Source organism: Engraulis encrasicolus, chromosome 15, assembly GCF_034702125.1.
Source record: "Engraulis encrasicolus isolate BLACKSEA-1 chromosome 15, IST_EnEncr_1.0, whole genome shotgun sequence".
In the NCBI taxonomy this organism is placed as follows: Eukaryota; Metazoa; Chordata; class Actinopteri; order Clupeiformes; family Engraulidae; genus Engraulis; species Engraulis encrasicolus.
This window is the reverse complement of record NC_085871.1, coordinates 23,596,753-23,621,752: the sequence shown is the minus strand read 5'-3', so window position 1 is coordinate 23,621,752 and position 25,000 is coordinate 23,596,753. Positions and strand designations below refer to the sequence as shown.

Here is a 25,000-nt window from a genome sequence, read left to right as displayed (position 1 = left end):
CCTCTTTCCCACTCTCCATCTTTTCCTGACGTTCTGGCTTCTTCTCAGTCTCTTGCTCTCTGCTCATATTTTGTAGCATCTCGTTTCTTTCCCTGAACTGTCTCTTTTTTTTCCGTGTATTTGTGTGCGTGCGTGTGTGCGTGCCTGCGTGTGTGTGTGCATGACTGCATGTGTGTGAGCGTGTGCATGCCTGCGTGCGTGCGTGTGTGCGTGTGCGCGTGTGAGTGTGTGCATGCCTGCACGTGTGTATGTGTGTGTGTGTATGTGTGCGTTTCCCCCCCACCCAAAAAAAGAAAAATTGGGGGCTGATGTGGATGCTGAAAACGGCTCTTGGGCAGAAAGCCGCATAAGAATGTTTGTTTACTTAGTCTTTGGCACATATTGATCCATGCATCATTAGTGTGTGTGTGTGTGTGAGTGTGAGTGTGAGTGTGAGTGTGAGTGTGAGTGTGAGTGTGAGTGTGAGTGTGAGTGTGAGTGTGAGTGTGAGTGTGAGTGTGTGCGTGCGTGCGTGTGTGTGTGTGTGTGTTTGTGCGTGTGTGTGTGTGTCCATGCACCCCCCTTACTGTATGTGGGTTAGTGTGTGTGTGTGAGTGTGACCTTGCTTGGGGGATGTGGGTTCCTCGTCAAGGCAAATGTTTTCTCTGCTCTAACGAGGTACCAGGGGCTTTGCACACACGCTGCTGCTGCTGCTGCTGCTGGAACACCTTGCAGGGAATTGAACTTGGCAGACATACCCTCCGCCCGTCTCATGATATGCGCATCTCGTATTATACATGCACGCACGCACGCACGCACGCACACACACAGGCTATACTCGACGCACACACAGCACATGCGCTATCTAGAACTGCTCAGTGGTATGCTGGAAAATTGGCTCACAGAACACTCAATAGAGTTTTCTATTAACTGTGAAGTATTTTAACCATACAACTTTCCTTGCATTGTTATACATTTAGTTCAGACTTTTGTGTTGCAGTATGCTTTTCTTTCCATAGCAAATTACTTTTCAGGAAGTTTAATAGTTTATCACCATCAGCAATAACAGCATTTAAAACAGCACTTAAGACCATTTGACATACTGGTACAGTAGTGATGAACATGATGTTCATCTAGTTATGTTTTGTGGTCCAAGACTGTCATTTAATGTGCTTTTCTCTCATTGTTTTTCCCTTTCATCCCATTTTCTTTACCGCCATACTCTATCCCTCCTTTTTCTCCTCCCCTTCCCATTTACTATTCTTCATCTCTTCATCTTCCCCACTATGGACTCGGTTACCGATAGGTCCGACTCCTTACTCCTCACCCTATCCTCTCTTTATGTTTGTCCATGAACTGAGCTACCAAATTGTACTGCCAGCTGTGTTGTGTGACTGTGTTTTCGATTGGGCTCGGGCTGTTTTCACCATGCTGTTGTACAGTCCACATGCTATGTATGTGTCCCTATCAAATAAACTAAATTATATTTCATTTAATTTCATTTATTTTTATTTTTAATTTAATGTACTTTATATGATGGGCACTAAAGCTGTAACAGTTTCAGCCGATACGCTTGCTTTAGTTAATTTGCTTATCACTGGTCCATCACTGTCACTCACCAATGTTAAATGCTCAGTATTTTTATCACTTCATCACTTTACTGTTATTGGTACATCAGTGTTACTTGTGCTGTCTTGCACTTTGATGTCAGTCTGTAAATGCCAGTCCTGTGAATGTCTATGTCATTCATGGTATAGAGAGAGAAAACCTAATTTCAATTTCTTTGTATGACCTGTGCATATGAAGAAACTGACAATAAAAGCTGACTTGACTTGACCTCTCCGTCCGTCTCTGCAGACCATCAGCCGGGCGTTCATGAATGGCAGTTCCCTGGAGCACGTGGTGGAGTTTGGGCTGGACTACCCAGAGGGCATGGCGGTGGACTGGCTGGGCAAGAACCTGTACTGGGCCGACACCGGCACCAACCGCATCGAGGTGGCCAAGCTGGACGGGCAGCACCGGCAGGTCCTGGTCTGGAAGGACCTGGACAGCCCACGAGCACTGGCACTGGACCCGGCAGAGGGGTGAGTACTAGGACGAGAGAGGCAATATCTAGATTTGTGGTTCTTAAAAAGGTTTGGGTAGAGACGACTAGTCCTGGTCTGGAAGGACCTGGACAGCCCCTGAGCGCTGGCACTGGACCCGGCAGAGGGGTGAGTAGGACAGGTGAGGCAGTATCTAGATTTGTGCTTCTTATGTTGTTCTTGTGTTCTCATGTTGTGTTACGTTGTGTTTCTTATGTAACCCTGGTCTAGCTGATGGCAAAAATGTGTAGATGGGAGAGACCGAGGTTGTGGTGGTGATGGTGCATAGCGTTATGCAGTCGTGTCCAAGTCTCATTTTTTCCAAGTCCTTAACAAAAGGCGCAAAATTTACGATTACTTTTGTTACTGATTACTGGTTGAGGGCAATTGTAATTTTTTTGTTAATGTATTTTTTTCCACACAAAAAAATGCATGCCGAAATGAATACAGTATATTCAATTGTCATTGTCAAGTCAAGTCTCCAGTCAATAGCGTAAGTCGAATCAAGTAATTCCTAATATTGTCAAGTCAAGTCTCAAGACATTTGTGACTCGAGTCTGACTCAAGGTTCTGGTGTGACCCGGCAGAGGGGTAAGTAAGACAGACAGACCGAACATGTAGATGGATAGATGAGAGGGAGAGAAGAGGGTTATGGAGAGATGGATTGAGAGGGTAAATAAACGACAGATGGGCTCTGGACTGGGCACTGGGGTGAGTCAGAAAGAATGTGTGTGAAGTGGGGGCATAAGTGAATGATGGGAAAGATTGATGGATCGATTCAATGATGGACAGGGAGAGGGGGATAGGAATGATGGAGCTAGAAGGAAAATAGGAGCGAGTGAGGTAGGCCAAATGGGTGGTGGCAAGGTGGGCACAAGCTCTGTATAAATGGTTGGGGTGTGGGGGGGTTGTTGATTGCTGAAGAGACAGGGTATGAATAAAAACTGTTTGAAAGAAAGAGCAAGGGTGGGGGTGGGAGAGAGGGGTGGTGATGGAGAAAGTAAGAGACTGAGAGACAGAGGAAGAAGGAGAAGGGATAGATTGGAGGATAGAGGACGAGCATGTTGGAGAAAGAGTTATGATGTGTTAAAGTAAGTGATGGTGTGGGAAAGAGAGTGTGCAACTGAGGGCGAGAAAACAATAGATGGAAAGATTGAGCTGTTGAATGACGGAGAGGTGAGAAGAGGGTGAAAATGAGGACTTTAATGTTCTGACAGACATCAAATTGACAGATTTATTTTTAGTATTATTTTGCGGAGTAGTGTGCCAGAGATCAAAGACTGCTCATCGTAAAGATTGTAACGACAGTCACAATCATCTTATCCTATGACCAAGAACGGACATTAAACCCAAATCCGGGCCCTGCCGTGGGCAACCGGTAGAGCACTCGCCTGCCATGCTGCTGACCCGGGTTCGAGACCCCGCTCGGGTCCTTTGTCGACCCTTCCCCTTTTCTCTCCCAATTTGCTTCCTGTCCACCTATCACACTGTCCTATCAAATAAAGTCGAAAAAATCTTTGTAAATACGAATTTTTTAATTCTTATTTTTAGTCCTGCACCGTAGAACACAAATAGTGATATCAATCAAAGTAAGGGTAAATTGAACGATATGTCCTGATAGCTGTCCAACTGGTTTTGTTTGGCTCATTCTCTCCCTAGTCTTAGCCTTCCATGAATTAAAAAAAAATAATAATAAAGCAAACAAATAGTTCCCATTTCAGCAAGGAATGGGCAAGCCTTGGGAGAGAGATTTGTTGATGAAGGAAAGGATAAATAAGAAATAAATAATGACATCTCCATCACCACAGCTGAACCGGGCGTCTAGTCACAATATTAAGAGCAAGCAAGGAGGAGAAGAAGGGGAGAGAGACTGTGAGACAGAGTTCGAGATTTATTGAGAGAAGAGAGAGAAAGATTGACAGATTCATTTTTATTTTAACTTGTTGGCTCGTGAAGCTGGTTTCCACTGACCCCAGGAGCAAGAGAACGGGGAGTCCTTCTTGGCACAGTGGTTCCTGCAGTCTGTGTGCATGAGTGCATGAGTGTGCGCGCACGCAAAGAGAGCCCCGCACTGTCTGCCTGTTTTTTTTTGGGTTTTTTTTTTTATTTATATATCGATTTTAATTCATCTGTGTCTGTCCAATTTTATATAGAGTAGGATCAGAGCGTCTTTTCAGTCAAGCATGGCGTAATCAATTCTAATCAAGCAAAATCATCTCTCTCTCTCTCTCTCTCTCTCTCTCTCTCTCTCTCTCTCTCTCTCTCTCTCTCTCTCTCTCTCTCTCTCTCTCTCTCTCTCTCTCTCTCCCTCTTTTTCTCCCTCCGCTCTCCTCCATCTCTCTTCATCTCTCTCCTCTCCAGCTTCATGTACTGGACGGAGTGGGGCGGGCGTCCCAAGATCGACCGCGCGGCGATGGACGGTACGGGCCGCAGCACGCTGGTAGCTAACGTGGGCCGCGCCAACGGCCTCACCATCGACTACGCGGAGCGCCGCCTCTACTGGACCGACCTGGACACCACGCTCATCGAGTCCTCCAACATGCTCGGTAAACACACACACACACACTCACACACACACACACACACACACACACACACACACACACACACACACACACACACTACAGGGTGTTATCAGAGTCCCCCCCCTTTCACACACACACACACACACACACACACACACACAAACACACCGTTGCTTTCATTTGGATCTTACACCTTGGAACACTTAGAAAAAAAAAAAGTCTGTTTGAGGCCACACCACAGAGGTGGGGATTCCAGCGGGGTTCCATGTAGAATAATTTGCATTGTTGTAGAACATTCTCTTTTGGAATGCTGACAAGCATTCTAACCTTAGGGTTAAATGCAAGTGACAGACGTGAGGACCTTGTGTAATGCACAGTCATTGAACAGGCTTCACTGCCTAGTGTTTCCAGGTACACTCTGCAGTTCCCTTCCCCAAACATCTTCTATCAGAGTAAGATATCCCAAGTCCGCCACCCAATGCAAAGGAGTGTGCTCAAATTTGGTCTCCTAAGGGGGCATTGTCCCCTCCTTCTTGTCTTTCTGTGGTATTTGGTGACTGCTTGCATGAGATGTGTGCTACTGCCATCTACAGTCCCAAGGGAACTCCATTCAGTCTCAACCGTAAAGGGGGATTCATACTTGTCGTGACTGGCGCTACCCTCCTTCATACTTCACTCGCGACCTCACTCGCGACCTCACTCGCGCCGTCACGTGACCCAAAATGACGTCACACGCCGTGGCGCGAGCTGCCATGTCGCGACGTCGTGCACCCCACATTTTTTTGTAACTTGTCGTGCGCCACTAGCGACCACGCAGGTAGGCAGACAAAGCAGGAGTTGCGAAGAGAGGCTACAACTACTGTAGGCTACTACAGAATGGATCCTGTATCATTTTGAGGATAATAAAATGTCATAGAGAGTTATTTTATCTTCTCTCTTAAATGTTGTTCAGTGAAACAATTGTTTACTTTGTTCAGAAGCACGTTGTGTTCGGCGATCTATTTATAAATTCTGCCGCCAGAACAATGCTCTCACATGGTCTTGGAATGATCTGGCAATGTAGGCTACAACAAAAAATATATGTTTCAATGTGGTAAGTCACAAGTCAGACGTTCAGTAGCCCTACAGCAGCCGTGTTTGGGGGGTAGCCTAAGATCAAACAACCCCCGACTCATACACCCCGACCCCGAAAAAACATTGGCTGTTTGCACTACTAACATGCTGGCTGTCGAGAACTGTGTGTGTGTGTGTGTGTGTGTGTGTGTGTGTGTGTGTGTGTGTGTGTGTGTGTGTGTGTGTGTGTGTGTGTGTGTGTGTGTGTTGTGTGTGTGTGTGTGTGTGTGTGTGTGTGTGTGTGTGTGTGTGTGTGTGTGTGTGTGTGTGTGTGTGTGTGTGTGTGTGTGTGTGTGTGTGTGTGTGTGTGTGTGTGTGTGTGTGTGTGTGTGTGTGTGTGTACACACGCAAAGGCCTTTCTGTGTGTGTGTGTGTGTGTGTGTGTGTGTGTATACACACCAGCAGCGTCTCAGTCCTGCTTGGAACATGGGGGCCCCCAGAAAGTCTCCTTGAAGTTGTTATGTTATTAACGTTTCCAGGCCTAACGGCTAATGCAGCAGTTGCTTTTTTAGCCCCCAGTGGCACCCGTCAGGTTGCTACAGCTGTTACTGTTTAAAGGGAGGGAGGGGCGTAGTAGGGTGAGGGTGGGTGGGTTTGTGGGTGGGTGGGGGTAAATGATATAGGATCTGTGCTTTGTAATGTGTGAATACAGTAATGCACCACCACCTCCCTCTCTCTCTCTCTCTCTCTCTCTCTCTCTCTCTCTCTCTCTCTCTCTCTCTCTCTCTCTCTCTCTCTACTCTCTCTCTCTCTCTCTCTCTCTCTCTCTCTCTCTCTCTCTCCCTGGTTTGGTTGTACTGTGCCACTGCTATGTTTGCTCAAGACAAAAGCACTAGGCCTGCAACCTATTTCAGCCCGTCACTCAAAATGTTCTGAGGTCAGCTTTTTTTTTTCCCCCACGAAAGAAAATGTGCTGCCTCGAGAAGTTTTCCAGTTGGAGGTTTTTTTTTTAGTATTTCATGGAGAATATTGATTACCAGCACTTCAGTTCCTGCAAAGAGTTGAAGAGCTGAATCTCCCACAAAACCTCCGAGCCAAAGTGCATTGGATTGATGCCTTTCCTCATATATTTTTCATTTTACTGAGCTTTTTTTCCCCCATGTAAAAAAGTTGGGTTTAGGCCCTGCCGTGGCCAACCGGTAGGGCACTCGCCTGCCATGCAGCTGACCCGGGTTCGATTCCCGTCCCGGTCCTTTGCCGACCCCTCCCCATCTCTCTCCCAGTTTGCTTCCTGTCCACCTCTCACACTGTCGTGTCCCATAAAATCGTAAAAAGACCAAAAAAAATCTTTTAAAAGAAATAAAACCTTGGGTTTGGTGGCAAGGAGGAGAATGTCAAGGGAAGTTAAGACAAGGGTAGGTCAGTGTTATCTCGCTGTTAAAACATTGAAGTGTACAAGTATGCACTTAAACAAAACCGTGTGATGAAGCCTGTTACTTATCAGTCAGACTTATTACATGCTAAGTCTGGAACGGGTGTCGATAATTTGTTATCAAAGAAAAATGCTCTTGCGCAAAGAGAGAGAGAGCTTTGAGTTCTGTGTTGATTTGTTGGCTTTCAAATATATAACCATTGTGAGAGCGGAAAGTCCAAGGAAAGTTAACGTTATGCTCCGACATTTTTGAGTTTGGATGAAAAATATGCCTCATGTGAATTGCCTTTTTAGGTGATTTTTGATTTTCCCTTTACTGTCTTCACTTTAATGGTTAGTCTTGCAGTCTATTTAGATACATTGCGCTACAGCCAGGGCCCTAAATTAACTATTTTCATCACCAGCCAAAATGGCTAGTTGATGTTAAGTTCACCAGCCAAATACACACTGATTAATTGGCTAATAAGTGGCTAGTAAGTTGTTCTTTTCTACCAGCCAAACTTGACCCTTTTTGTGGACGTAAAGACCATGCAATGGTTCAATAAAGGTATTTTAAAAGTCAAACAGTCTCTCTCCTGGTCACACTCTCACTGATCCATCTCTCTCTCCCCTCTCTCCCTCCCTCCTTTCCTGCAGGGGGCAACCGCGAGGTGATTGCGGAGGACCTTCCGCACCCGTTCGGCCTGACCCAGTACCAGGACTACATCTACTGGACGGACTGGAGCCTGCGCAGCATTGAGCGCGCCAACAAGACCAGCGGGCAGAACCGCACCGTCATCCAGGTAGGGGTGGGCGATAGGACGATATAAATCGTGAGTCGTGATATTGAGTACAAGATCGTCTCGAATCTGCCCAAAGTGAAGAAATCGTATAGATCGTCTTGCAGTGAGGATGTTAACTACCAGTATCAAAGTGATGTTTACTTACTTGTGTTGTTGTCTTCACTTTTATTCTTTACATTATTGTATTCTAATTGTGCAATTTATGAGAGTGTCATCAGTGTGTTAACGTTTTATTAACTGCAAATTACAAATTGCAAGCATATCAAAATTGATTTGTTTTTCCCTTTTTTTTTTTTTTTGGATGGAAGGTCGTGATAAAAAAAAGTTGAAATCAAAATTTCATTTTTTTTAAATCGTGATATAGGCCCTGCCGTGGCTGATATGGTAGGGCACACGTTTACCACTCGGCCGACACGGGTTCGATTCCCAGCCCCGGTTCTTTGCCAGCCCTTCCCCGTCTCTCTCTCCCAGCTCACTTCCTGTCTCTTCTCCACTATCCTCCTCCCATCCAGGGCCACCTAGACTACGTGATGGACATCCTGGTCTACCACTCGTCGCGGCAGGGCGGCTGGAACGCCTGCGCATCCACCAACGGCCACTGCTCGCACCTCTGCCTGGCCGTGCCCGTCAGCAGCTACGTCTGCGGATGTCCCGCCCACTACTCGCTGAACTACGACAACAAGACTTGCAGTGGTGAGTGGAGACATACACATGCACGCACACACGCATACACTCTCACACACATGCATACACACACACACACACACTCACACACACACACACACACACACGACTTGCAGTGGTGAGTGGACACACACACAGCGTTTTGGTCATATGTACACACACACACACACAACGCTTTTTTACACGCACACACACACAGTTTTGGTCATACGCACACACACAAAGGACTTAAACCTTTTAAACCTTTAAACACACATGCACAAAGACACTCCACCATTAAATCGCATTTGAGAAAGATGCCAAACACCCACGCATGTAGTACACGCACACAATCAACACATCAACTGGTATTAAACACACAGACATTTTCCCTCAGAAAGACCTGTCCACACCAATAAAATTTGGAGTCTGACTGAAAACCATGTTAGAAGTAAAATGCGCTGTTCTTTTTTGACCACAGTTGTTTTGTAGTATACTTCTGCTAACAGTACCACGATGCAACCATAATGCACACAGACCTTTGTAACCTAATATAAAGTTTTTTTTCCAGAGATGTTTTCACAGTTCTTGTATAGTCTGTCCTGGTCTCTGGGTTGGCTTTGAAATCAGCACTAGTACTCCATCTCATCCTTGGAGATGACAATTTTGGCCCAGACGAGTGAAAGTAGCTGTTGTTAATGGTGGAGGTCGTTGATGCTAGGTCAGTTGGTGTTCCTCCTTGGTTGTTACAGGAGAAAGTGTGAAATTGGGCGTCAGATGGAGTAGTCTGCTGTGAGGTTTTTGTGGAGGTTGGTTGCAGTGTTGTCAGATTTCTCAGCAAGCTTATTTTCCTAGTTTCAAGTTTAACATGCCCGACAGGCGGACAGATGGTTTTTACTTGAAGATGGGCAAATCATTTTATTTTTTGCTGCCAAGTTGCTGCTAATGTTGTGGTTGTTGGTGTTGTAAATATAGTTGTAGTGATTTTTCTTATTTTGTTTACGGAGAAGTGGGTTAGTTTAGACGTACTTAAATGACTCGCTCATACACACATGCGCTCTCTCTCTCTCTCTGTCTCTCTCTCTCTCTCTCTCTCTCTCTCTCTCTCTCTCTCTCTCTCTCTCTCTCTCTCTCTCTCTCTCTCTCTCTCTCTTCCCCTCTGTCATTCTCTCACTCCAAACAGAATGGCACCCCATTAGCAAATTGTCACAAACGTCTCTAGGACATTTCAGCATCACATCAGTTTTAATTGAAATCTTCTTGAACGCTCACTGGTTGGACAAGTTTTTTTTTTACTTGAAGATGGGCAAATCTTTTTATTTTTTGCTGCCAAGTTGCTGCTAATGTTGTGGTTGTTGGTGTTGTAAATATAGTTGTAGTGATTTTTCTCATTTTGTTTACTGAGAAGTGGGTTAGTTTAGACGTACTTAAATGACTCGCTCATACACACATGCGCTCTCTCTCTCTCTCTGTCTCTCTCTCTCTCTGTGTGTCTCTCTCTCTCTCTCTCTCTCTCTCTCTCTCTCTCTCTCTCCCCCTCTGTCATCTCTCTCTCCCTCTTCCCCTCTGTCATTCTCTCTCTCTCTTCCCCTCTGTCATTCTCTCACTCCAAACAGAATGGCACCCCATTAGCAAATAGTCACAAACGTCTCTAGGACATTTCAGCATCACATCAGTTTTAATTGAAATCTTCTTGAACGCTCACTGGTTGGACAAGTTTTTTTTTCCCACTGAGGCACTTGTAACTCGATAGGGCCTCTTTTTTTGTTGTTTTTCCTTTGTTTTCTTTTTTTTCCCCCTTCCCTCCCCTCGACTTGCATTGGCCAAGCCTGAACTGCCCTGGCAGTCAGTTTCAAACCACTGCACTTTGGCTACCGAGACGAAACCACGTATGGGTTATTGGTAGTGGGCGGGACAAGGGTTTACAGCTGTCCGACCAATCAGATGCTTCCACCAGTGGGCAAGCAGAGCAGGGCATTGGTGACAACGCCTGTCAATCACACGTGAGGTTGTAGGCAGGAAGCAGCCCCGAGGGGGAGATACGGAATAGCTTAGTGCTATTCCAGCAGTGACCACACCGTACCAGCGCTAGCTATGTGGTATCAGTGACTGAGACCTCGGCAGGCCAAACAAAACTCTGTGTGCGTGCGCGTGTGTGAGTGTGTGTGTGTGTGTGTGTGTGTGGGAGAGGTGTTTGTATGTTTGTAATTATGCAATTATGCATTAGCGTGTGTGTTTGTGTGTGTGTGTGCGCGCGCGTGTTTGTGTGTGTGCGTTTGTGTGTGTGTGGTGGGGGTATTTTCTTTTTAGAGCTCTTGTGGTCGGTCCTCAGTAAAGGCCCTCTCCAAGTTGGCAGCACACATGCACACCCTGAGCCCAGTGTAAGCCTCTGGTGCGCCGAGTGCTCTCCTCTCTACTCCTGCTCTATGCTTCTGCTCCGTTTGGGAAATGTTAATTCTTATGCTCTTCTTGGTCAGACCAAGCCTCGAAGAGATTTGAAAGTCGATGATAATCAGGCTAGGTGGATAGGTCAAATCTGGAGGTGCATATGAACTACCACCCCCTTTTAATTCCCTTTTTTATGTAGAAGTATGCTCAGCCTGCAACGTCTTCCCAAACTTTGGATGAACACATCCTAATACACGATGAGGGTTTAAATGCATCTTATTTAATGTTTTTATGTGCATCAGATGCTAAGATATTAAGGTTTTTATAGGCTGAGGGCAACTTTCCCAACCTGGGTTTAGGCATTCACTTTGCAGGTGCTTTAGGCATCAATGGGTTAAGAGGATGGTCATTGGCCCTGGAGGCCAGCCCCACCTGTCTGATGTGGCCTACCGTGTGCGTACCTGAGCTCAGGTGGAAGCCTACAGGCAGATTGTGAGAGGTCATAGTGAGCCGTGACTGTGCCTGAGGCGGTGGGGATTGGATGACAGTGAGGTCACACCGAATCACTGGATCCACAAGCGTCATGCCCTTTAGTGTGCTCAATAGGTAATGAAAAGAACCACACACTGGTGAGCTCCCATTTACTCCATTTTATTCTTGTGTGACGTTTCGGGCCACCCTGGCCCTTCCTCAGACTCTGTATTTGCCCGAAACGCCACACAATAATAAAATGGAGCAAATGGGGAGCTCACCGGTGTGCAGTTCTTTTCATTACTTTATGATCTTAACGTTTTTTAACCTGCACCCAAAAAAAGTATTTGGATGTGTGAGATTTACTTGAGCTCTTGGAGAGCCGTGGGAACACATTTCACACCCTTGTGCATTTGACTGTCCAGAAATGTAAAGCTAATTAATGTGTATATTCTATGTTTTCTCTTTTTTTGTCCCCCTTTCTCTGCACTTGTTTTTTGTTGTTGTTGTCTTATGCTATCCCCTCTCTTTTCTCTCTCTCCCCATCCGTCACTCTTCCTTCTCTCTTTTCTTCCTCTTCCTCTTCCTCTTCCTCTTCCTCTTCCTCTTCCTCTTCCTCCCCAATGTATTTATTCAACTATTTATGTCATTGTTGATTTTTCATGTGAAGTGAATTTTTATTACCTTTATGAAATGTTATTACCATGGAATAGCCACAGCTGCATAATCGGCCATAAATGCAAACAAACAAACAAATCCTCCTCCTCCTCCTCCTCCTCCTCCCAGCCCCGACATCCTTCCTGCTCTTCAGCCAGAAGACGGCCATCAACCGCATGGTGATCGACGAGCAGCAGAGTCCCGACATCATCCTGCCCATCCACAGCCTGAAGAACGTGCGGGCCATCGACTACGACCCCATGGACAAGCAGCTGTACTGGATCGACTCCAAGCAGAACGTCATCCGCCGCGCGCAGGAGGACGGCAACCTGGTAAGCGGATGGAGACGCACTCGCGGAGGCGTGCTCTCATGCGAGAGCGGCGCGCGCACACACACAATCACACACACAGATGTGCACACACACACACACTCTCACACACACACACTCTCACACACACACACTCTCACGCACACACACTCTCACACACACACACTCTCACACCCACACACACCCACACTCACACAGAGTGAGTTCTGAGTTGATTGACAAGGCCGTCGGCCAATCCCCTTTGCAGAGCATGACGTGGTGTCCAATCCGCCGGGCGGGTAGAACCACATGCACATGCGCACACGCACACGCACAGTCGAAGTCAAAGTATCCTCACTGAGTTGATTGACAAGGCTTTCCTCCAATCCCCTTTTGCAGAGCATGACGGTGGTGTCCAATCCGCCGGGCGGCCAGAACCACACACACACACACACACACACACACACACACACACACACACACACACACACACACACACACACACACACACACACACACACACACACACACACACACACACACACACACACACACACACACACACACACACACACACAGTTGAAGTCAAAGTATCCTCACTGATTTGACTGCGTTGTTGATTGACAAGGCTCTCCTCCAATCCCCTTCTTTGCAGAGCATCACGGTGGTGTCCAATCCGCCGGGAGGTGGCCAGAACCTGGGCCTGCAGCCGTTCGACCTGAGCATCGACATCTACAGCCGCTACATCTACTGGACCAGCGAGGTGACCAACGTCATCAACGTGACGCGCACCGACGGCACGCGGGTCGGCGTGGTGCTGAGGGGGGAGCACGACAAGCCGCGCGCCATCGTGGTCAACCCGGAGAGAGGGTGAGTGAGGACCAAAGATCACTTAGCAACTTTTTCATGTCTTGCGTTTTTACATTGCACTTACACCACAGAATCGTATATAAGAGAGAGATAAAGCAGGCGGGTTCTTTTTCCGGTATCCATGTGATGTCGGGTGAACGCCCCTTTAGGAGACCTTCGATTAGGAGACCTTCGGAGTCTTCAGGTTGAGAATAAATGGAGTCCCCTTAGCACTGTAGATGGCGGTAGTGCACATCTTGTGCAAACACCACAATAAGAGAAGAAGAAGGAGGGACAACGCCCCCTTAGGAGAATATTGAGCACACTTTTGCATTGGATGGGCATATCTTCCTCTCCTATATGATTTTTGCTTACACCATTATAGTCAACCCAGAGAGAGGGTGAGAAGCAAGATCACTTTTTTTATTGAAAGAGAGCATGCCTTTCAGACATGATGGTCACTGTCTCTCATCAGAGGTTTCAATGTCTCAATTTTTTCTTCCAGTCTGTCCGTTTCTTTCATTCCGTATATTTTTCTGCAGTCATCCTCAAATTCCCTCAGAGCTATATAAAAAAAAATCTGAGTAGTTATTTTGCCTTTTCCACGAGTTCAACAGAGGTCATACGGCTTGTTCTTGGATTGCTTTCTGTCTATATCTCTCGCTCTGTCTCTGTCTGTCTGTCTCTCTCTCTCTCTCTCTCTCTCTCTCTCTCTCTCTCTCTCTCTCTCTCTCTCTCCTTTTTTCCTTTTTTTCATTCCTCCTTTCTTTCCTTCTTTCTACCTTTTTTCCTTCTTTCTTTCTTTGTGTCAGTCATAGCGCCACAGTTTGTTGGTCAGGTGTTTTATGCATCTTGCTGTCAGCAGTTTTGGCCGCGGTTTGCACCCCAATCGTCTGTGGGGACCAGCATCGTGAAAAAGCTCGTCCAGGGGGCAATTGTGATACTTACCCGTTTTTTCTTTTTCTATTCACTCTCCATTCTTTTTATCCCCCTCGACATAAGATAATGGTCTTATTTTTGTTGGTGTGCGTTTAGACTTCTCTCTCTCTCTCTCTCTCTCTCTCTCTCTCTCTCTCTCTCTCTCTCTCTCTCTCGCTCTCGTTTTTCTTTCTTTCTCTCTTTCTTTCTTTCTTTCTTTCTTTCTTTCTTTCTTTCTTTCTTTCTTTCTTTCTTTCTTTCTTTCTTTCTTTCTCTTTCTTTGTGTCAGTCATAGCTCCACAGTTAGTTGGTCAGGTGTTTTATGCATCTTTGCTGTCAGCAGTTTTGGCCGCGGTTCACACCCCCCAATCGTCTGTGGGGACCGGCGTCGTGAAAAAGCTTGTCTAGGCGGCAATTGTGATACTTGCCAGTTTTTTTCTTCTATTCACTCTCCATTCTTTTCATCCCCTGGCCTCAACATAAGATAATGGTCTCATTTTTGCTTTTACCTCAGACTTGTCTGGAGTCTGCTCTCCATGTTCTGAGTTCTGACCCCTGGCGGTTGGCTGGGAATCACAATTGCTCAACTGAACCCACAATTGCACATCATCTCCTCCGTCTGCCAAGGATATGGCGTCTGAGTGCAGGGCTGGACTGGGGGTGAAATAGGGCCCCCACCCATAGTTAGCACCGCAGAACTGACTCACTGGTGGGCCCTGCACCCTTGTGGCCCCTATTTTCAGAAATGTAAAAAAAATTGTTCTTATTTTTCTGAAAATATTGGTCCACGAGGTTGGGGGCCCACCGGGAAATGCCTGCTATGCCAGATGGCCCGTCCAGCCCTTACTGAGTCTCTCAGTGTGGTCCTTAAGGGAGAGCATATTAGTGGGGTCGTAGGCATGTGCATTTTTTCTCAGTCATTTCAAATTTGTGTTAAAGTTTGGTTTTCACTCCCAAGTTGAAGTTTAGGGTCTATAGACCAATTTGGGTTCGAGTGTCAAACACACAGATAACAAAATGGCCTGCGGGGGGCGCTCTAAAATATATAAACTGCTATAACTTTTTATTAGTTTAACCAAATTTAACATATGAGGTATGCATGGATTCAGCATTAAGAGGAGGAGCTGGTGAGATAAGTATTTGGTCACCAGATTAAAGACACACTCTGTCATAAACACACTTTTAGCCCATGGACAGCAAAATTCAGGGTTTTTTTTAAGATAAAGGCTGGAAATGCCCTCCAAGTTGCAATGAAACACCATTTATTGTTACAAGTTATTGTAAATTAAGCCTGGTATATCATTCATCTTGATTTGTTCAGAATATCCCTGAAGCACAAAGATACCTAGGATACCTATACACAAATATGGCTGCATAAAGCCTATGTGATATTTAGGACCCAACTTGCAACTTTGAGTTTATGAATTTAGGATCATGAGTATCAACTTTTTTCGATGAAGCCATATTCTATTCACACATAAAATCACAAAAAAAAACGTTATATCTGGAAGAAAATAAATCAATAATAACGATAATAATAATAATAATAATAATAATAATAATAAGACTGCATTTCCGGAGAGACAATGCTATTGGTATGCTTGCGGATTATGCACACACACACACACAGAGCTGTTGTATACACACACAGAAACACGAGGGAAAGAGATAGAGATGTGTGTGTGTGTGTGTGTCTCTGTGCGAGAGAGAGAGAGAGATGTGTGTGTGTGCGTGTGCGTGTGTGTGTGCGTGTGCGTGCATGTATGGAGATGCTTCAGGTGCCTTTCAGCAATGGGTGGGTAGGGAGAGGTAAGGGTGGGATTCGAACCTGCAACCCTCTGACAGACCAACACCCTACCCAGTAGGCCACTGCCACTTACTGACAGCAGAGGTCTAAAGTACAAGGCTGCATGTGTGTGTGTGTGTATGACTGAAGATTCTAAAAGGTGACAGTTTGGCAGTCAATAGCTGAGTAATATGTGCAGCCTTATTTTTACGCTGTCATATCTCCAAAAGTTTTGCAAGTTGTCAGATGATATTTACACACAAATGGCACAAACCTGCTCTTCATGTCAAAGCTGAGATCACATTTCTTGGCCAAATGGTTCAGTCAAAAAATGGACATATTCAGGCCTATGCGCTGAGCTGTTCACACATTTTTGTAAGTGAATGGGGTCACATCATAGGGATTTTAAAACTGCTCTCTCTGAAACATTTTTAAGAGTTGGCTTATGATCTTCACACAGTTTGTATTCAGAGCCAAGACCTTTCTGACAGTGCCTTTACCTAGTTGATACCTATAAAAACCCCAGGACAGGTCACCTCTCACTCTAACTGCCACGGTTTGTGACATCATCATCTTGACCATTCTACCATTCATTTCAATGAGGGGGAAAACAGAGAGAAAACTGAGGAAAAACAAGACTGGTGAACGAATGAAAGGGGGTAGGCCAGCGAAAAATACTCCACCCTGAGACCTTTTCGAGCCGTTCGTTTTGGCACTCAAACCGCGTCTCTATCTCGAACGCTGCAACGATTCAAAGCCGCCGTACTAATGAATGGTGATTCCCATATGCCGAGGTGAATGGAAAAATGTATAATAATAATAAACTGTTGATGAACAATTAATATGCTTTCCCGCAAGCATACTAAATAAACTGTTGGAGAACAATTAGTATGCTTGCTGGGGGCAAGCAGAGGCCTTTGGCAAGCATACTAAATAATACTATAGGACTATTTCATACATGGTAGACACAATCATCTGCTCTGGGAACTGTCCATTTGTTACCAGCATAGTGGACAGGAATGAAAACCTTATTATCTGCATTTGCCAGAAATGCCTGCCAATCTGGTAACAAATGAACAGTTCCCAGATTTGGACTATACTACCAAAGCAATGCAGTTGCCAAAGATGTTTTCCAACTAGAGGTGGAGTGCAGCTGTACTAGTACTTGTACAAATAGACCTGCCAGATCTCGGTGCAAGTGCATGAAGGCAGAGTTAAAGTGCACACGTCTGTGCAAGTGCACATACAATTTCTAAGACTGACCACTGACTGTTTTTGCATCTGTTCTCTGTCATAGTTATTGTACGGTGGAGTATTGGAATACATGTTAGCCCTATGGTCTTCTGTTTACTTTTTGAATGCGAGAAAAAATGATGTTCCCCATAGTATTTATCATCATCATCATTATTATTATTATTATTATTATTATTATTATTATTATTATTATTATTATTATTATTATTATTGATTTACTTTCTTCCAGATATAAAGTGTTTAAGTTGTGAATAAAATGATGGCTTGATTGAAAAAAAGCTGGTACTCATGATCCTAAATTCATAAACTCAAAGTTGCAAGTTGGGTCCTAAATATCACATAGGCAGGGGTGATAGCAGTCCGGCGCCGCGCCGGAAATCCGGCGTAGGGTGGCTGTAGAAAAAAATTTAATCTTTCCCCAATATTAATAAAATAATAAATTATCGCGTGGGCCCTCATTAATGTACGGTGGAAATAAATGAGCGCGCAACAGCCAGTTGTAAGAGATGTGAAAGGGACCCAAATGAGCAGCAGCCCATAACATTGTATCATCCCGACACCTTAACAGCTGTAACATGTAAACAAAAATAGTTGTCTCGAGTCACTCACCACCAGCACCACTGGCAGCAGAAGCGGCATTGCAAAAATTAGCAATACAATGTTAGCACAAAACCGCATGGCTTGCTTGCTTTGTGATTTGGGTGTGTTAAACCATGTGGATGTAGGCCTAAGTGGAATACTTGTAAAGTTATGTGATAAAGACAACGTTTGAAGGTAAGGCAATTTGGTTATTATTTGCCCGCTGTATGTTGGTGTCTCCTCATGCTTGGAAATCATTGAGAGAATATGTTTGAAATAGATTCGGCTGTCCTCATTCATGTGCGCTAAATGACGGTGCAATGTTGACCAACTTTGATGGAAGTAGAAGTAGTTTCTTTCAAAAAAGTTTGTATGCTCAAAACGGTAGGCTAGGCTATGTCAGTCATGACAATGTTGCTTCTTGATGCATTGCGTTATGTTGTCTGCATTGGAATAGCGGCTACCATTTGCAACATGTCCAAATGACCGTGGAATGCTTGAAATAGGATCGCTAATGTTTCACATTTGAGACATGGCTTAACCTGCAACTAGTGTGTGACTACTTTGGAATGGATTGAATCGACCAGTCTGCATAACGGATGTATCAAGGTTTACAATTTACCACTTAAGAATGATTTTGGGAACCCAGTGTGAGCTGGGTTCGTGGATTGTGTACTGTTGATTGAAGGATGGTGTTTTGCGTCATTCCTAGACAATCCATGTGTCAAAAACTGATTTCAGGGAGATGTTCAGAATAGTTTTGCTGATTGATCATCCAACCAGCGGGCGCTCTGTTACAGTCATGCTGGGTGAAACTCGAACAGCCTCGCACAGGTTCACCCTTTCTCTCGCGCGCGCTCCCTCTCGTAGCCCGTCTGCGTACTCGAATCGAATTATTCCACGCACGATGCACAGGTTACCTTGCCTGCACGCTCTCACTGGTAGTATAAAAAGGGTGATACGTTAGCCCGACTCGAGGGCAGGGAGCAATTATCAATATCAGACACTCCCATCATTAACGTATTGGCATGTCTACGTTCCATTTCATGTGGCCAGGCCACCGTGTCCTAGACATGCAGTGAATGTTCATCTTTTTGTCATGCCCCTGGGGTATTTTCAAATAGGCTAGTTTAATTCGGTCTTTGTTTTTGTTGTTTTCTGTTGTTATCTTTGCAACTTATACATTGTAATGTGTGCACGCGATTGATTTTCATGTCTTTTAAGTGACGACAAGCCAATGCGAAAGACGCAATAGTCACACAGTAGTCACACAGTAGTCACTGTCCTTTCCGTAATAACCAGAGCCGGTTCCGACATCTGTGGAGTCCGAAATTAGCGATGTGAACGTGGGCCTACATGTAGCCAATTATGCGCTTGTCCCCTAAATATTTCATGTAAATAATGGGCGTTTCCCTACAGCTGGAAGGCAGGGGTTGATGGATAGACCATGGGGCCATGAGTATCTAAACATACACTATATCAGGAAGTAGACAAGTTATATGAACAATGTCCCAATGAAAATGAAATGAATCAGCACAGGAAAAGTATATTACAGTGTAGTCTATAAGACAATGTAGTTACCGTAGGCTACTTTTTTGTAGTATTGCCCCCTACTGACCTGTAGGTGTGGCTGCTACATAGGCCCCTATGCAGCTTTGAGTTAGCCTAATTCATGTGGTAAAATATGTGTGCTACCATGTTTTCAGAAATGCATTCTGGTGTTTAAATGTTGCATTGTGGTTCAATACCCACCTCAATAACTATACTGCAACATCACAAGCCTAGAATAGTTTTCTAACTGCATTCGTTGGTATTTGTTTTTACAGCTAGAATTGAACGTGGCCAGCTTCTTTCAGTCAATCTTAAGGGCTATAGCCTAACAAGATGAAAATGATGTGTGTTTTCGTGAATAAGACATGAGACAAAAATGAAAGCATCTCAAATGAGACTATTAAATGATTGAATAGTGTGTCAAAATTGGCCTTGTATGTGACATATGTGACCCGTCATTGGAACAGGAAAAAAGTTCAGGCTCAGGATTTTTTTTCACTATCACCCCTGCATAGGCTTTATGCAGCTATATTTGTTTATATGTATCCTAAGTATATGTGTGCTTCAGGGATATTCTGAACAAATCAAGTTAAGTGATAACCCAGGCTTTATTTACAATAAATTGTAACAATAAATTATGTTTCATTGCAACTTGGAGGGCATTTCCACCCTTTATCTTAAAAAAGCCCGGATTTAGCTGTCCATTGGCTAAAAGTGTGTTTATTACATAGTGTGTCTTTAATCTGGTAACCAACTATTTAGCCCACCAGTTTCTCCTCTTCATGCTGAATCCATGCATACATCATATGTTAAATTTGGTTTAACTAATCAAAAGTTATAGCAGTTTATATATTTTAGAGCGCCCCCCGCAGGCCATTTTGTTATCTGTGTGTTTGACACTCGAACTCAAATTGTTCTATAGACCCTAAACTTCAACTTGGAAGTGAAAACCAAACTTTAACATCAATTTGAAATGACTGAGCCTATTACGACTCCACTATATGCAAGTTTTGCTGAAAATCATCTCTGTAGTTGCTGCCGCTGACGTGCACAGTTTTATTCTTTCCCCCCTCCCTGGTTTTCACCCGTCCTGGCCAACTTGCTTTTGTCTTTTTTTTTTTTTTTTAATGGTTGCCTGTTATCACGTCTGTCTCTCTTCTCTTTCTGTCTCTTCCTGATCTTGTCAGATCTGTCTTACTCTGTTTTTTGTGTTTTGGATTAAAACCATGCAGCTGCAGGGAAGGTTTCTTTTTTGTGCATCTTAGTTTTGTACTACCCAGGACCCCTTTTCTCGAAAGCATCGTTGCTAGCCAGTTAGCACCTTACAAGGTCTCCAATGGGAGGTAGTAAGGTTTCCAAAAGTGCTTTGCAAGTAAGTTCTTAGAAGGACCCTGATGTTTTCTTGAAGATTTCTCAGAGAATCCAGATAGTCTGTTAGGATGCTTTACATCGTTTATGATCTTTCCCACCCTACCTGCAGGTACATGTCCAATGGTCGAGTGATGGAGTATTCATTATATTTTCTCTCTCTCTCTCTCTCTCTCTCTCTCTCTCTCTCTCTCTCTCTCTATCACTCTCACACACTCTGTCTCTCTCTCTCTCTCTCTCTCTCTCTCTCTCTCTCTCTCTCTCTCTCTCTCTCTCTAATGTGGTTGTGTTCATGTGATGATGATGGGGTGTGTGTGTTTGTTTGTGTGTGTGTGTGTGTGTGCGTGTGTGTGTATGTGTGTGTGTGTGTGTGTGTGTGTGTGTGTAAGGTTTTAAATTGTGCTGTGGTTATGAGAGAGAGGGTTCCTCCCTTCACTATGCTGGATTGGGACATGGAGATTGCTGTATCCTGTAATGTGAACTAGTGAAGGTGTCACAATATATGATGTGTTAAAAATCTAAAATCTCTCTCTCTCTCTCTGTGTCTCTTCCTCTCTCTCTCACTCTCTCTCTCTCTCTCTCTCTATCTCTATCTCTATCTCTATCTCTATCTCTATCTCTATCTCTATCTCTATCTCTATCTCTATCTCGTTCTCATTCTCTCTCTCTCTCTTCCAGGTATATGTACTTCACCAATCTCCAGGAGCGTTCTCCCAAGATCGAGCGTGCGGCGCTGGACGGTACGGAGCGCGAGGTGCTCTTCTTCAGCAACCTGGGCAAGCCCGTGGCTCTGGCCATCGACAACGAGGTGGGCAAGCTCTTCTGGGTCGACTCGGACCTGCGCCGCATCGAGAGCAGCGACCTATCAGGTGAGCCCCCGCAGCATAGGCAAAGGAATGTGATTGGTTGTTGTTCCCCCTGCTAGAATGTCCCCACTGGCCTCTTGTTGCCCAAGTGAACGCAAAAAGAAATGTTTTGTATGTGCCTTGTGATTGGAATGTGAAAAGGATTGGTGCCCCCACTAGTATGTCCCGCCCACTTCTTATTACATAGCCTAAAGCCCAAATGATTGGTTCAGAGTCAAGTGGCATTCACAGGGGCCCGTGATTGGTTTAACCCCAAACACGCCTCCACCTCAGACCAGTTGCGTTGTCAAAGGCTAAAGATTTGACTGTTAAAGAGAAGAAGAAGGTGAGCAAATAAATAAATAAGTACACCCAAGACTTGAAAAATAAATACCCATAAAAAGTCAAGAGCTTGTGGAAAACTGGATGAGAGAGAGAGAGAGAAACAGCCCTGACATTAATTTTGTTGCGCTTGAACCCAAGCCCGATTGGCCCGCGCTCAGCCGATCCAGCACAATTGTTCTATTCTAGCAGAACAATTGGGTGTTGTTGATGGATGTAGCATGCGAAGAGGCCATTGGGGCGGTTAGTTCCAGTAGTAATGCTTTCTTTGGCCCGCGACGGGACGGCACGCACAACAAACAGTAACTACAGCAGCAGAGGCCACGACGTCAAGCCCCACTCTGGAGGAGGAGAGGGCTGGGAAATTACGCAGCGGTAATGTGAAGCTAGTTTCGCAAGCACTAGTCCCCCCCCCCTCAAGTGAGTAAACGTTGGGGATTATGCGATGTAACCTAACGTATGGATTTTAGTGTTTGTTTGGCCTGTGCAACATTAAAACACTGCTCAACAAGTTGGCTCTAAGGGTATGGCGAACGGAGATGTTTACGGGTGAAGCAGAAAGGAGGTTCACTTTGTGGTTGTGTAGGGAGAAGATGGTTTTTGGGGTTCAGGAATAAGATTTTTTGGGGGGTGGGGGGTTATGGGTAAGAGAGGGGTTCTGGGTTCTCTTTTGGGACTTCAGGGAGAAGAGGGAGTTCTGCTTAGGGCTGAAGAAGAAGTTTTTTGGGGTTCTGAGAGAGGATGTAGTCAGCGGCAAAAAAAGGAAGCGTTGGGGTTTGGGGGGTTCAGGGAAGAGGGGGAGGTGTTTGGGGAGAGATGTTGGCACGCAGCCTAGAGCCACAAGCATGCCAGCTGAGTGCCAGGGGCCACACGGGCACACACACACACACACACACACACACACACACACACACACACACACACACACACACACACACACACACACACACACACCATAACTACATACACATGCTCATATACAAACAAGCATGTATACACTTAGACAGACACACAAACACACACAAACACACACAAACACACACAAACACACACACACACACACAAACACACACACACACAAACAAACACACACACACACAAACACACACACACACACACACACACACACACACACACACACACACACACACACACACACACACACACACACACACACACACACACACACACATTCAGAGGCCACGTTGTTACTATTAAGGTGGGGACATGCTCAACAGGAAAATGCACACAGTCCTTGTTAGAGTACTCTCTCACAATTATAGCACTGGCATCTTCTCCTGCTCTCTCCCTCCCTCTGTCTGCTTCTGTCTCACATGCACAAACTCAGTCCCCGATTTTACTATCAAACTATATGCACTCTCACGCTCTGTCTCTGTCTCCGTCACTCTCTCTCTCGCTCACGCTCTCTCTCTCACTCTCACTCTCTCTCTCTCTTTGTGTCTCAGTCTCACTGACTCACACACACACACACACACACACACACACACACACACACACACACACACACACACACACACACACACACACACACACACACACACACACAGCTCTGTTGGAATGCCAGTCATCTGCAACAGACTTGGGGGGTGTAGGGGGTGGGGGGGCAGAGTTGAAGTGCAGACCCCCGGGTCGTCACCAAGTAAACACACATACAAACACGTGACGCAAGCACGCACGCACGCACGCACGCACGCAGCACAGCACAGCGAGAGTGAGAGAGATGATGGCTGGGAACGACACCACGCTGTCACGCAAACCCAGCAGCCCCGTGAGACAGCTCAGTGTTCCTGTGGTTGCTAGGGCGACAGTAGTGGGGTAGGTAGGGCCGAAACGCACTCATACAAACTTCTAGAACTGGAAATGGGCACACTCCTGATAACTGTGGGGTTTTTTTCTTTCTTTTGGGGGCTTTTTATTGCCTTTATTTGACAGGATAGTGAAGGTAGTGACAGTGAAGTGAGTGGGCAGAGAGAGATGGGAAGGGTCCGGGCGTTGAACCCGGGTCGGCCGCATAGCAATCAAGTGCCCTACCATTTGCGCTACGGTAGGGCCTGATAACTGTGGTTCTATTGGCCTCGTGTCCATGTCACCATGTTGCAACTGTGTCGGTCTCGCCCCTTGTGTTATTTTTTACCGTGTGTGTCCTGCGGTGTGGTTTATTGTGCGTGTCGCTATTGTTTTTGCATCGGGACATTGCGTTGGAGGCCGGACACTTCATAAACACAGCTAATACCACCGCGGGTGGCCCTCACTCTCTACTTACTACTGCTGCTGTTGCCTTGATTTATTTTCCATCTTGCGCCCTACTGTGTGTGTGTGTGTGTGTGTGTGTGTGTGTGTGTGTGTGTGTGTGTGTGTGTGTGTGTGTGTGTGTGTGTGTGTGTGTGTGTGTGTGTGTGTGTGTGTGTGTGTGTGTGTGTGTGTGTGTGTGTGTGTGTGTGTGTGTGTGTGTGTGTGTGTGTGTGTGTGTGTGTGTAAGGGGATACATCTATATAGGTATTTGGAAAGCTGGTTTTGTTTCGTGGGAGAGTGAGTGCTTGGTTTTATGAGAACGCAAGAGGACTGCCCTGCTGTGTGTGTGGATGAGTTATGGGCTGACAAGACCAGTGATGAGGTGTGTGTTTTACTCATCAGTGTGTGTTTGTGGGCGGGCGGGCGTGTGTGCGTATACGCACACTATGAGGAACACTCACAAGGGCAGTTAAAGTCATTACATCCGAGGACAGAATATACTATTGCTCTAAATACTGTGTGTGTGCGTGTGTGTCTTTGCCTTTGTTTGTGTTTGTCAGTCAATATACAGTCAAATTGGAGGCAGTAGGCCTACAGTGGAAAATAACACAAACACATGAAACGATAAAAAACTATTTGAGGCACTCCTTCCTGAAGTTAAAAAAAGCCTTTATTAAACACTGGCTACATACCACACAAGCACACTTTCCCTGTCAACCTTTGCGCGTGCGTGCATGTGTGTCTGTGTGTGCGTGCGTGTGTGTACATCTTCTTCCTTTTGCGTGCGTGCGTACAGCTGTGTGTGCATCTTAAATTTGTTGCTCCTCATGTTCACTCAGCCTGAGGAGTTAATGACCATATGATCCACTTAAAAGAAGAATGGTATGGAAGCTGTCACAGCTCTCTCGCACGT

At 45.4% G+C, this 25,000-nt stretch overlaps 1 protein-coding gene across 1 annotated transcript in view; it reads left to right on the top strand.

Annotated features, from left to right (window-relative positions):
- lrp6 (low density lipoprotein receptor-related protein 6) overlaps positions 1-25,000 on the top strand; it is a 117,012-nt gene that overhangs the window by 76,487 nt on the left and 15,525 nt on the right. Inside the window, exons 11-17 of the mRNA XM_063217242.1 lie at positions 1,837-2,063; positions 4,425-4,609; positions 7,710-7,855; positions 8,368-8,548; positions 12,164-12,366; positions 12,998-13,212; positions 21,326-21,516. Coding sequence (XP_063073312.1) covers positions 1,837-2,063; positions 4,425-4,609; positions 7,710-7,855; positions 8,368-8,548; positions 12,164-12,366; positions 12,998-13,212; positions 21,326-21,516 — 1,348 coding nt within the window. The remainder of the gene's footprint in view (positions 1-1,836; positions 2,064-4,424; positions 4,610-7,709; positions 7,856-8,367; positions 8,549-12,163; positions 12,367-12,997; positions 13,213-21,325; positions 21,517-25,000) is intronic.